We start from the raw sequence: 14,346 nt of genomic DNA on the forward strand, positions 1-14,346 counted from the left end.
ACGTGTTTTCCTGGCTTGTCCCAATACCTTAAACACCAAGCCCATCGTTTTGTTTGGCTAATTCATAGCTTTCTTCCATCTTTGGCATGTTTTTGGTGGGAGAAACTAATGTACAAGGTCTCAAAATTTCTAAATAATTCCTGAATGATTTGTTCCCATATTATATTCATACAACTTCCTCCAGTTCAAGAATGTGCTCAAAATAACAACATATGCTATTGATGATGAACATTTTCTTGGAGGAAGGGTCTGGTGAAACGTTTACAATGGTTCAACTTTTTGCTTGCCTCCACCATTTCTAGTTCTTGCCTTTGTGCCATCCTTTACTTCTTGTTGGAATCCACCCCTGTCCCTGCCCTGGCTAAACTTCAGAGGCCTTCCCTTATCACTTCGTCGAGGGAAGCCACATTTAAACATTCTCCAATCATTATCCCACTTCAAATCTTTGCTTAGCATGTATCATGACTTTTTCTTGTGTGTGTGTGTGTGTGTGTTCATTTATTGTTTATCTTCTCCCTTTAGAATCTAAGCTTCACATAAGCAGGGACCTTATCTGTCTTATTCTCTTTAGTACTGCCAAGTACATAGTAGGTGCACAATTGATACTTATGAATGAATGACCTGAGAGTCATTATTAAGAGCAGCTTTGTAAGTCCTGCACTTGGTCTCTGTATGTAAGAGGATAGTGGTGGTGGGGAGGGGGATGGTGGCTGGACAATTAAAAAGACAGAACATAGAATTACTTTTCTCATTCACTTTTCTCCTTCCCCATATTATAGCTGGCTGAAACTAAAAATGCTGATTACCAAAATTTTTTAATATCACATTAAGCATATTAGGTGAGTTGCTACTTCATCACTGATTCAGTTTTTTTGTGTGACTCCCTCTCATTTTTTCTAAAGGCTAATGCAGAATTGAGACCTGCTTGAAATCCAAACAATAACTATAAATGCCTCTTTGCAGATCTATTTTTGTTGGAAAAGGAGAAACCCAAGCGGTTACTCTCAATAGTCCTTTTTCTTGAAGACACAGCATGATTCATCTGCCAAAATGTGACCTATATTAGACAGATCTAGCAGGGTGGTGAGGTGAAGAGGAATGGGTTTTAGAGTTAGAAAGACTCCTAGATCAGGCACTTATTAGTTGTGCGACCATGTGCAAGTTGTTTCACTTCTCTGAGCCACAGCTTACTCAACTGTATAACGAAAATAATATAATCTAATTAATTTAATCAATAAATATTTATTGAACACTTATTATATGCTAGGCACTGGGAATAAAGTAGTACCTCAAGACACAGGTCTTGTCCTTTGGAGACTTGCAATCAAGTAGGAAATAAGAACAAACAGCACTATTAGAGTATGTAACCCAGTTTTGGTATGCATAGCAATTCTGAGAATGACAAAGGCGAAGTACGTATCTTAAAAATACCTATGATAGCATCAGGCACAGAGTACTTGTCCACAAACATACACTCAACAAGTGGTAGCACTGGAACTTACTTAGTATTATCTTCATAATGCCACCCCATCAAGAACTCCCTTGAGAGCCTTGTTAAAATGTAGATTCTTGGACCAAGACCACACTTTGAGAACAACATACCCACTTGTAACTAATTAAACATCTTAAAGTATTACCATGATATGAGACAAAAGAATGTCAAGCCAAACTATAATAAGAAAAGACTAAGCTTCAGTTTCTGTCCATGAAGGATTAACTGCTATGAGAAATTTTCCTTCTGCCATACACAACTAGAAAACAGAACAAAAATATGAAACATTTTTCTCTTATTGCACAACAAGCAACGCAAACCTATTAAACCAGAGAGGAGGGAAACAAATGGGGTCACACCTACACAATCACTCGAGCTTATTGCCCTAAATACTTTCCAGGCTATGGGCCTGAAAGGAGGAACCCAAACAAAGCCAAGTGGTCTCACTAAGTTGAAAAGAAACCGTTTGAACTTGGGGAGGCTGAGGCAGCTAGAACTCATGAGACGTAGTTTCAAAGAGTGGGAGCCTTTAAAGGAGTCCTTTCCATCCAGTCTTTTTTTAAAAAAGATTTTATTTATTTATTCATGAGTAACACAGAGAGAGAGAGGCAGAGGAGTAGGCAGAGGAAGAAGCAGGCTCCTTGAGGGGAGCCTGATGTGAGACTTGATCCCAGGACCCCAGGATTGCGATCTGAGCCGAAGGCAGATGCTCAACCACTGAGCCACCAGGTGCCCCTCCATCCAGTCTTTGACTAATAACAGAGATATGTAACACATGTGTAGTTGGAGTTCCAGAAGGAATGGATACAGAGGGAAAGAAGGAGACTGTGATTATCTGAAGGCAAACTGTGATGATATTACTTGAAGGTGTAGATTAGAAATCCTGGAGTGCCATTAAAAATAAAGAAGTCTGGCTTAGTAAACTCATAGAGGATATAAAATGGATTCATAGGAAATATTTAATTGATCCAAAGGAAGGAAGGAAAAATAAAAAACGAAAAAAGAAACAAAGCTCAGTTAAAATAAAAAGAAAATAAATAGCAGTATTATAGATTTAAACTTAAATACACTGGTAGTTACATCAAATGTAAATGGTTGAAACACTAATTAGAAGGCAGAGATAGTCAGATTTGATATAAAAATATGACCCACATATGCTGCATATTAGGCAAATATGTCCACATGCTAATTCCCAGAACCCATGAATATGTTAGATTATATGGCAAAGAATTAAATAAGATTGCAGATGGATTAAGACTGCTAATTAGCTGAGTGAAAAATATGGAGATTATTTTGGATTATCTAGGTAGGCCCAATGTAATCCCAAAGGTCCTGAAAGGTGAAAGAGAGAAGCAGGTCAGAATCAGAGGGAGATGTATCTATGAAAGAATGTTATAGATGCAATCTTGCTGGTTTTGAAGAGAGGCCATGAGCCAAGGAATTTAGATAGTCTCTAGAAACTGGAAAAGGCAAGGAAATGGATTTGCTCCTAGAAAAGAACATAGCTGACACCTTTACTTTAGCCTACTGAGACTCATGTCAGATTTATGATCCAAAGAGCTATAAAATGGAGCACCTGGGTGGCTCAATTGGTTGGACATCCGACTCTTGATTTTGGCTCAGGTCATGATTTAAGGGTTGTGAGACTGGATGCTGTGTCAGCTCTGTGCTCAATGTAGAGTCTGCTTGAGATTCTCTCCCTCTGCCCCTCCCCCACTTGAGTACACATGCGCACGTGCTCTCTCTCAAATAAATAAATAACATCTTAAAAAATAAAAATAGCTATAAGTTAATAAATTAAAAAAAATAAAAAATAGTTATAATAAATTTACATTGGTTTAAGCCACCAAATTTGTAAAAATTGTTACAAAATCAATAGAAAATACCTCTGTCTACAAGAAACCAACTTTAAATAGAAAGACATAGGATGATTAAAAATGAAATGATGGAAAAAGAGGCAACACTAATCAAAAGAAAGCTGGAAAAGCTGGTAATACCAGACAAAATAGATATATATATATTTTAAAGAGTATTACCAGAGATAAAAAGGGCCATTTCATGATAAAGGGGAAAAGTCATCAAAGGGACAGAAGAATCATAAATATTTATATACCTATTAACACAGCTTTAAAATAGTTTATATAAAAACTGATAGAACTGAAAGGAGAAATGGAAAAATCTATAATTATAGTTAGACTTCAGCACTTTTCTCTTGGTAATTCACAAAATAAGTAAAAAACAAACAACTAGTAAGAATGTAGAAAATCTGTGCATTATCAATTAGACCACTATAGAACATTCTTCCCAACAACAGAATGCACATTCGTTTCAAGTGCTGATGGAACATTCATTTATTTTGAACCATAAAAAAGATCCAATAAATATAAAGGTTATAACATTGAGTATATTCTGTGACCATAATGGAATTAAAGTAAAATCAATAACAGGTAACAGGAACACTTCTAGACATACAGAATTTAAATACTGTGCCTCTCAGTAACAATCTATTAATAAAAGAAGAAATGAGCAGGACAATTAGGAAATATTTTTAAACTGAACAGAAAAAAAAAACCCAAAATACATAAAAATTTTGTGAGGAACAGCTATAGCAGTGTTTAGATGAAAGCATTAAATGTGTATATTAGCAAAGAGGAAAGGTCTACAATCAGTAATCTAAGTTTCTGCCTGAAAAATTCGAAAAGGAAAAGCAAAGTAAACTGAAGGAGGAAAATAATAAAGGCCACATGTGAAATCAATGAAATAAAAGAAAAATAACAGAGAAATCACTGAAAACTAAAACCTGGTTCTTTGCAATAAAGCTGATAAATCTAGAGCCAGAATGATCAGGAAAAAAAGAGAGAAGACACAAATTGTCAACTTCTGGAATGAAAGAGGGGATATAAAAAAAAAATAAAAAATAAAAAAAAAAAAGAAAGAGGGGATATCACCATAGACCTTACAGAAATCAAATTGTATAACTATGAGATATAATGAATAATTCTGTGTCAATGTCAGGTGAGCTTCAGATGAAATTGAGAAATTCCTTTAAAGACATAAACTACCAAATGCTACCCGAGATCTAGTAAATAACTGGAATAGCCCTATGTCCATTAAAAAACATTTAATTTATAGTTAAAAACCAACTAAAAAAAATCTAGGCCTAATGGCTTCACTGGGGAATTCTATCAAACATTTAAGTAAGAGCTAGTAACAATTCTATGCAAACTTTTTTTTTTTTTTTTAAATTTTATTTATTTATGATAGGCACACAGTGAGAGAGAGAGAGAGGCAGAGACACAGGCAGATGGAGAAGCAGGCTCCATGCACCGGGAGCCTGACATGGGATTCGATCCTGGGTCTCCAGGATCGCGCCCTGGGCCACAGGCAGGCACTAAACCGCTGCGCCACCCAGGGATCCCCTATGCAAACTTTTTAAGAAAATAGGAGAGGAGAAAACAATTCCCTAGTTATTTTATCAGGGCCTTAGACTGACACTAAAACAAGGCAAAGATACAGAAGAATAAACAAAGAATAAAAGGTATGGAAGAAAAATTATAGAATACATCACTATCTGTCATACATATAGATATAAAAACCTGTATCAAAATTTTAGAAAGCTGAATTTAGTGATACGTAAAAAGGATAATATGTTATAACCTAGTGTGGAATGCAAGGTTAGGTTAGCCTTCAAATATCCATCAATGTGATGATCAACATTATGTAATGTATAAATAGAACTAAAAAGGAAAACCATATGACCCTTTCAGTAGACACAGAAAAGTAATTTGATAAAACTCAATATTCATCCATGATAATAGCCTCAGAAAAACCACAAGGGAAGAGAATTTTCTCAACAAGATAAAGAGAATCTATGTAAAAACTTACAGCTAACATTATATTGAATGGTGGATGAATGGAGACATTTCCTTGGAGACAAGGAAAAAATGTGTGCTATGATTACTTCTGTTCAACACTGTACTGTGGGTCCTAGCCAGTGTGATAAGATAAGAAAAAATAAAATCTATACAGATTGGAAAGGAAGGGATCAACTGTCTTTATTTGCAGACAATATATAGAAAATCTTAAGACATCTACAGAAACCACCAGAATTAATAGATGAGTTTAGTAAGGCTGTATAATACGAGGTCAACATACAAAAAAATCAACTGCACGGTAGCCAAGAACAACAGGAAATTGAAAATCAGTACCATGTACAATAACATAAAATTACAAAATAGTTATAAATACAACAAAATATGTACAAGAGTCATACATTCAAAGCTACAAAAATGCTGTTGAGAAAAATTAAGGAAGATCTAAATAAATGGACAGACATGCCATTTTCAGGAATTGAACACTCAATATTACTAATATGTCAATTCTCTCCAAAGTGGGCTAGAGATTCAATGGAATCACCACCAAAATTCCCCTATTCATTTTTTTTTCCTAACAAGAGAAACTGACAAACTGACTCTAAAATTTATATAAAAAGACAAAGGACCCAGAATAGTCAAGACAATTTTAAATGAAGAAAACAAAATTAGAGGGCTATGCTATCTGATTTTAAGAATTAGCATAAAGTTAGGACAAAAATTAAAAAAAAAAAACAGAATAGTATAGAACTGGCACAAAGTAATTCAACAGAGAAAGGATATTCCTTAACAAAAGGTGCTAGAGTAATTGAATAACTGTATGTTAAAACCAGCTTTTATCTCATACGTAATATAATACTATATACAAAATATTTAATTGAAATGGATCATAGACCTAAGCGTAAGATAAAAAACTATAAAACTTCTGGAAGAAAACTAAGAACAATCTTTTTGGCTTGGGTTAAGTAAAGATTTCTCAGCATAGGACCCAAAAAGACAAGAACCATAAAAGAAAAATGAATAAATAAATTAGACTTCCTCAAAATTAAAACTTTGCTCTTGTGATAAAGGCATACTGTCAAGAAAACAAAAAGACAAGCCAAGACTGAAAAAATATTTGCAAAACATACATTTGATAAAGGATTTGTATCCAGAATATGTAACAAATGCTTATAAGATAAACAACCCGGTTAAAAAAAGAATGAGTTAAAGATTCAAACAAATACTTCACTAAAAGATACACAAATGGTACACAAGCATGAAAAGATATTCAAATCATTATTAAGTAGTGAAATAAATATTAAAACCACAATGAGATTCTTATTCATACCTACTAGGATGGCTAAGATTAAAAAGATTAATAATAGCAAGTGTTTGGGAGGATACAGGGAAGTGAAAGCCCTCATACACTGCTTGGAATTGCAAAATGGTACAGTCACTTTGGGAAACAGTGTCACAGTTTTCTTTATAATGTTGAAAATATACTCAAGCATCCCACTCCTAGGTATTTACTCAAGAGAAATAGTATTTGTCTACAGGAAGACTTGCATGTGAACATTCATAGTAGTATTGTACAAAATAACCAAGTAATGGAAACGACCCAAATATCCATCAGTTAGTGAATTTAGAAAATAGATTGTGGTATGGTAATACATACAATGGGATAATACTCAGCAATAGAAAGGAATACATTGATTCACAAAACAACATGGATGAATCTCAAAGGCATGATGCTAAATCAAAGAAGCCAGGCATAAAGGTCTACATATCGTATGTTTCAACTTAGACAAAATTCTAGAAAAAGGCAAATTATAGTGAAAGAGAGTAGACAGTGGTTCTTTGGGGCTGGGGCCAGGGGGAAGGGATTGGTCAGAAAGGGACATGACAGAGCTTTTTGTGGTGAAGAAAATGTTCCGTATCTTGGTTGTGGTAGTTTATGACTGTATATATACATGCCAGTACTCACTGAACTGCTCACTTAAAATCAACGAGTTTTTTTTTTGTGTGTAAGTTATAATTAAGCTGATTAAAAGATAAGCTGTACATCCAAATATGAAAAAAAAGGGCATTCTCTCACTTGCAAGTAATAATTATAAAATGTTCTTTCAGTTTGGGTATACAATCTTTTCCCCTTTGTAGGATAATCATCTCAGTAGGCACATAACGTGAAGAGACTACAATGAAGTTTTTCCTCTGGAAATAATGTTCTCCATGATACTTACCAAAAGTAGTGAGTCCCTCTGAGATAGATGTGAGAACATACAGGAGTACAGGAGGATCTAAGTTGGTGATGAAACTCATGTGGTCCTGCGTAAGACATTCCAGGAGTGGATAATAAGACTGGCTCAGTTTCCGATATTGCTACAACACAGAGATAGCTAAGTGTCAAGGGACAGGGAAGCAAAAGACATGTTAAGGTCTAGTGGAAACTGCCATTTATAATATTGGAAATTGTAAACTTACCTAAACACAAATATGTAAAATAAATACATGGTACAAATGACATCATGATTCACAATTCAGTATTTAAAGGGGGTCTAATAGGAACTTCTTAATCTCTAGAAATCCTAATTTGAAGCTATAGCATAGTAAGTAATCTCAATTTTACATTATATGGCTAACACTTAAATGCAAATAAAATCTCTGTAGTATGGAATTTAGAAGGCTGAATTATTTTTCTGGATGGGGATACTGTAACACTGAATAATATTAATAGTTGCAAGGCAGCCTTTTTTTTTTTTTAAATACAAAGGTATTTGCTATTATAATAGGACTTGACATCATAGTCCATTGTACTTATAAAATGCCAATCCACCTAACTAAATCATGATTTGGTCAATGGCTTAGTATATACTATGGGCAAAAGATAATTGCATGAGAAAGATAACCTGAACAACTTAAATGGAACTCAAACCAGTTTCAAAGAAGCATAACACTCATAAGAGAAATAAACCAGAACAGTATTTATTAAAGACCACGTCCATAAGAGCACATGGGGTGCTTATTAAAAATGCAGTTTCCTGATCCCCACTCCAGATCACCACATGGAAAGCTCTGGAATGAGGTCTTGACACATGCATTTTAAACACGCATGCTAAGGGAGTCCTACGCACCCTTATTATTGAGAGGTATCAAGTTAAAGATTGCTTGCCTGTCAGAAAAAGGATTAGAGCAATTCCTGAAGCCACAATCAGTTTTTTTTGGTGGACCTCAACTGTAGTGAAGAGTCCTCTCAGTGAGGTAAGCTGTCAACACATGCCTGATCTGAGTCAAGTTTCTACTTTACAATTTGTCATATAGGCAGCCTTCAATGAGCATCCCATTCTACTACTGAGGTTAAACCACTCTGGCTTGAGATGTGGTTCTATTGAGACTACTTAGAACAGTGGAAGAGGGTGCCACTAGTTCACTGGTCCATTCTTGTCAAGCAGCATTTCTCACACAGGTTGACTAACAAAGGCCCCCGTCTCCCCTTGGCAGGGAGCAGGGGAGAAAGCCTGAACTAAGCCTGAGCATGAATTTGGTTGTTGCTGAAGTAATTACTACAACTACATTGGGCATATATTAGCTTTTTTTGTAATCAGGCAAAGATGTTTAAAAAAGGTGATAATGACAGAGCTCAGTGGAGGAGCCTGGAAATTTAAAATTCCAACCAGCACCCCTGGTGATTCTCCTGTACCTCAAAGTTTGAAAACCACTGACATAAATCATAGAAACTAGATGGTAGAGTTGAAAAGGGACCTAGAGATCACCTTGATTAATTTACTAATTTTAAAGGTGAGGAAATTGAAGCCTGGAGAAATAGAGAAGGTTATTTATTCAAGGTAAATAACTAGTGAGTGGCAGAGGTGAGACTGTGCACCTATACACTCAACTCTGAGTTCACTCTTTCTCCCACATCAGAACTTTCATGGAAAGGAAGGCCAGATAGTAGGGGAAGCTGATGGAGTAGGAGGAGGAAGGAAGAAAGGAGAAGATCTTGCAGACATTCCTGCATTTCTGCTTCAGGAAACAGACATTTTCTGAATTATGATCATGGTTGTAAGCAATTAGTTGAAATTGCTAATTACATTTTCTAGCTGCTGAACCTGGAGCACTCTGAATGACCAACCTGTCAGAGGTGGTAGCTGCAGTTTTCAAAACTATGCATTTAATTATATAGATACAGCCACTTTAGTTGTTCAAATTATGTAAGTTAAATCAAGATGCTGTCCTAAAACATAAAATGTTCTGGTGCTATCTAACTCCCTGGGCTTCATTATAACCATTCCAAGCCTGTGGTGGTGTTACTTCACATTTCACACAATGACTCCCATGATGCGTGATTGCTTACTAGCAAGTCACTGTGGGACACTGACAGCAGCATTTTGACAAAGGCCTGGAGTACATTGTCAAAATGGTTGTCCCCATACAACTTGAAGACGCCAAAGCTGACATAATTTCCACACAAGGCAGATTTGAGAGCTGAATAGCAGATGGAGATGCCCTTGAGTTTCATTGGATAAATCTGATCTTTTGAGAGGCTCCCAAGGGACAGGATCTGATTACCTGTTTTAGGGTAAAAGCAGAAAGAGAAAGTGATATAAGTAGATGTAATTCAAAGCAGTTATGAGGCACATTATTTAACATTCTTACTTTATTACTAAGGTTCACTTCCTATCATAAGACTTATACCATCCATGTAATGACAAATATAAATATATATGACAATTTACCTGAGAAGTACAAATGGCCCAAGGAAAACCAATCAAGGGTATTGGAAAAGTTTTGTATTTTTATCTGGATGGTGATTATATGAATATATAGATAGATATGAAATATGAATTCATACGATTATATGAATATATAGATAAAAATTCATTGAGTTGTACTCTTAATATTAGTTCACTTTACATACTTTATGTGTTATCTCTTCTTCAATAAGATGTTAAAAAAATAGGAGTAAATAACCAACTAAGTCAAGAAAAAAAGATAGCCTAGACTGAGATATTAAGTTACTCTAAATTCTGGGATGGATTTTCAATGGTTTTACATGAATTTGATCTTGAGTTACTTCACTTTTAGAAGACTCACAGGTTCGGTACATGAATTAGATGAAATAAGACACATAGGAAGTTCTTTGCACAGTTCATAACAAATGTTACTTCCTTTTTTCCTTAGATCATTTTTCAGATGATTATTTAAAAAACTGTACTTAAATTCTATGTTGACGATCAGAGGACAAATAAATACTTACATAATCACCTTAAGATTTTTTAGAGCAGTTAGCATTTATAACCAACAGCTTCTGTTTCTGAAATGTGTGCAAGTAAGCTATGTTTCTAGGCAATACCCAAGAATGCTTTTTGAAAAACTATAAAGTCATACGTGTTTCTTACCTTCATTTTTTCCTATTTAAGTGAGTACTGCTTCTGTAGTTGAAACTAAATTCAATTTACAATATTTAGAGGTAATACTATTGTGGTTTTGTACTGCCTCAATCCGGCTACCTAAGAATTAAGTTTCCCAGAAGTCATTTCCCTGTATAGTAGTGGGCTAGAATTGGGCAAAAGAGAAACCTGCATTTGTAAGGTCCAAGTGACTAACAGCCATGTTTTTGTGAAAATTACTGTCATCACAGATGGTGAAAAAAAGAGCATAAATGCCATTGGGTTTCACTTTGTCCTTATTCTTTCCTCCTCTGTGACTAGAATCACCAACTCTCTGATGAATGACTTCAAGGCCACCACCAACTACCGTGCAGCAAATTTCCAGAATGGCAGCTATGCAGAAGCAACAGTCTTCCAATGACTTCTATCCTACACCAGTTCCCCTTTCACTCCACATCTTTTCACGGCATGTGTCCAGCTTCTAGATTTTTGCAAGCTCCAATTTGTCCATCTATGCCATTGTTTCAGGAGGGCTGATTAGTGATTTTTCTCCTAAATTTCAATTCTCGCTTTTGATCTATTTCTCCATCTTCATCCAAGATGGTGCAAAATCTAATTCATAAAATAAATTCCCTATTCTGTAAATGTCATAGTGCTTGTCTTTCCCTGTTTGGACCCTGACAGATGTGTGTATTATGGTAATCACATGTGTATCAAGTGGTTAAGAAGGAGCAATACTTCTGGTGGAGCATGAAACACAGGGCCGCTTCATGGCAGTCTCTTCCCCTTGCTGAAACACCTCCATGCACAGGTCTTCTTCTGTGCATCCCTAGAAGCCCACAAGGCTTTACTTATAATTTACACATCCAAATGACAACACCTGACCCACACCTTCAAACTAGAAGGCTGAGACGGATCCTGGAATTTACTCCATATTAAATTCTGTACCCTCTCTCATGACCTCATCTTAACTTACCTTAGAGATATACAGTAAGTTCCATAAAGATTCAACTCAATATGACAACATTTACTTAACAGCTACTACGTGTGAGGTGGTAGGACAAACAAATGAATGAAATAAAATTTCTGCTCTGAGAAAAGTTCAGTCTGGTGAGGGAAATAGACTTATAAATCAATGATCCCATACAATGTGACAAACACAGAGAGGTGTGTTAAAATGTTAGGGGAAAGAAGAAGAGACTGGCTGCTTGGGCAGGAAGGCAGTGGGGAAAGGCTTCCCAGAACAGGTTATTTCTCAAGGACCAAACACAGTTTTCTAGGTAGACTGAGAGGGGGAGGAGTGTGTGCTGGGTATATTAAGTGCATAGGCACAGGGGTCTGAGAAAGCAGGGTACTGTGGGAGAAGAAAGTTCTCAACCACTGCTTTTCTACCTTTGCTCAAATTCAATATAAACCAAGGTAGACATTCCCCCATTCTTTCTTTCCCAGAAAAAGAAAAGCACTGCTTGTATGTGATGAAAAGAGCTAGGGTAATTTGGGGGTATGTATGGTTTACACATTCTGGTTTGTTGGAAAGGTGCCAGAGTCAAAGGGAGAAAACTGGATCATCTTTTGGGGTCTTTTTATGCTGATGTCCTTATGGGAGAATTAAACGTCTTATATTCTGTAGCAAAAGGTGGAATAGGCAGACCAAGAACTGTGATGGTCAAAATTTAAAATTTTGATTTTAAAGTATTGGATAACCTATCATCAAGAAGGATTGCTTATTTAGAATTACAACTTTCCTTTCTGTGTTAAAGTTCAATTTAATATACATAACATGTCTTTTGGACTGTTCAGACATATCTGTGTTAATTTGTGTACCATCATGACCTTGGAAAATTAGAATGAGTAATACTTTTGAAATAGGAAACTGCATCTCCCTGTGCCCAGGTGCCTCATCATTCCATGGTGGTGATGAAAGACCATGGGAGAGAAGGCCTGGCCAAGTCATTTATTCACTGTAATTCAGCTTTATTTAATATATGATATTCAACAATACTTATTGCAATTGGGTGCCCTGTCCCCCAAAAGCTTAACATCTCACAATTAGACTCACATTACTGTAAACAAAAGTGACAGGGCTGAAGTTTGGTTGTGAAGTTCCTTTATAGGTGTGACAACCCTCCTTGTCTACCCTGTTCACCCCATGACTGGAAAGTGCTACCTCCCTCTTTCCTTCAGGAAAGAAGCTCCTGGGATGCAGATCTTATATGAACTGATGGACAGCTGGCAGTGAAGGCACTGTCAGGCTGGAAGCCACTGAAGCCAGTGACAGTTACCACCCTGGTACCACTGTAGCAGCACAAAAGGAAGTGGTATGTGCCTTAATGAAATAAAGATTTCCAAACCTGAGAATCAAAAGAAAAATCTCTAATTGTTTCCCACTGACTATAATGCCAATGATTGTGGGCAGGAGAATAGGTACTGTTACCTTAACATTAGGCCTGGGCAAATGGGTGCAGAGGCTGCCCTGGGGCTCAGGGAAAGAACACTGTGAAGTGAATGGATGATCCGGCCAAAGGCCATTGTGGACAAGAGTGGGGGGCAGAGGTATCATGGAATTTCTGTTCTTACTCTTGTACATGTGCAGCAGGAAAAGAAATCTCGTTAAAAATAAGGAAAATAAGGAAAAAACTGAGAAGCTCAGAGGACTCCTGATACAGATAATGCAGCTTATTAGAAACATTTTCCTCATTATTAGCTCATATTAATTGTTTGGGTTCTTCTTTTTAACCTCTATTCTCTGTCCTTTTTTTAAAAACTCTTTTTGTTGTTGTTTTGTTTTTTTGGGTTAGCTTCTAGTACTCAGAAGTACTCTTCTAGACAATTCTCAAGATCTAGATTCAGAAAAGGACATACATTAAAACTGCAAAACCTCCTCTTTTGTTTATCTGAGATCTACTTCAGGTCTTTAAAAAAAATTTTTTTAAACTTTTTTTTCCTTCTGAGACCCCACCTCTTCCTTGAGTGACTGACTCCATGATGTTCTCTTCCTACACCCCAAGAGGCATGGCCTTCCTTCATAGGCCTCAGCTGGAGAACTATATAAAAGATAATATTCTAACAGAAGATTAACATATAGTGCATGAGGTAATGTTGAACCAGGTAGGCTTCTGAGACATACTGATTGGAGTTTGAATCTTACATCTTTCCTTACTACCTAGGTGTCTGAGCAGACCATCAACTTCTGTAAGTCAATGTCTTCATTTATAAAAATAAGGATAATAACAGCACCTACCTATAACTCACAAGGCTCTTATGTGGAGTAAAGGAGAGAGCATATGTAAAGTGTTTACCATAATAACTGGCACAGCACTCAGTAAATGTAAACTATAACAACATATACAGCTGGGGGTTTATTTCTTTTTGAAGTCTAATAGCCTGTAAGTTCACACATAGGGGAGTTATGGCCTAGGAAAGAGGAGGAGGTGAAGCTGGGTGTGTGGGGCATAGAAAAGTATACTTCCTTCTAATACATGATTCAAAGTGAGGTCATGGATATATCTTTGAATACCTTCCCTCCATTTCTTCAGTAGAGAATCAGCTGCATGGGGTCACAAGGTGGTTCTTTACCCCACATTCTACCAATTCTCTGTGTCCTCAAAAGAAT

At 36.2% G+C, this 14,346-nt stretch overlaps 1 protein-coding gene across 6 annotated transcripts in view; it reads right to left on the reverse strand.

Annotated features, from left to right (window-relative positions):
- The window catches only part of RANBP17 (RAN binding protein 17), a 301,098-nt gene that overhangs the window by 32,145 nt on the left and 254,607 nt on the right, over positions 1–14,346 (reverse strand). For all 6 annotated transcript variants that reach the window (XR_005358198.1, XR_005358199.1, XM_038534775.1 and 3 more), the window contains 2 exons: positions 9,698–9,912; positions 7,587–7,725 (listed from right to left, as the gene is read on the reverse strand). Coding sequence is in view for 4 of the 6 variants with exons in the window: in XM_038534775.1 (XP_038390703.1) it covers positions 7,587–7,725; positions 9,698–9,912 (354 nt within the window). In the remaining 2 variants the exon portion in view is untranslated. The remainder of the gene's footprint in view (positions 1–7,586; positions 7,726–9,697; positions 9,913–14,346) is intronic.

The sequence above is a fragment of the Canis lupus genome, chromosome 4 (genome assembly GCF_011100685.1).
Source record: "Canis lupus familiaris isolate Mischka breed German Shepherd chromosome 4, alternate assembly UU_Cfam_GSD_1.0, whole genome shotgun sequence".
Classification (NCBI taxonomy): Eukaryota; Metazoa; Chordata; class Mammalia; order Carnivora; family Canidae; genus Canis; species Canis lupus.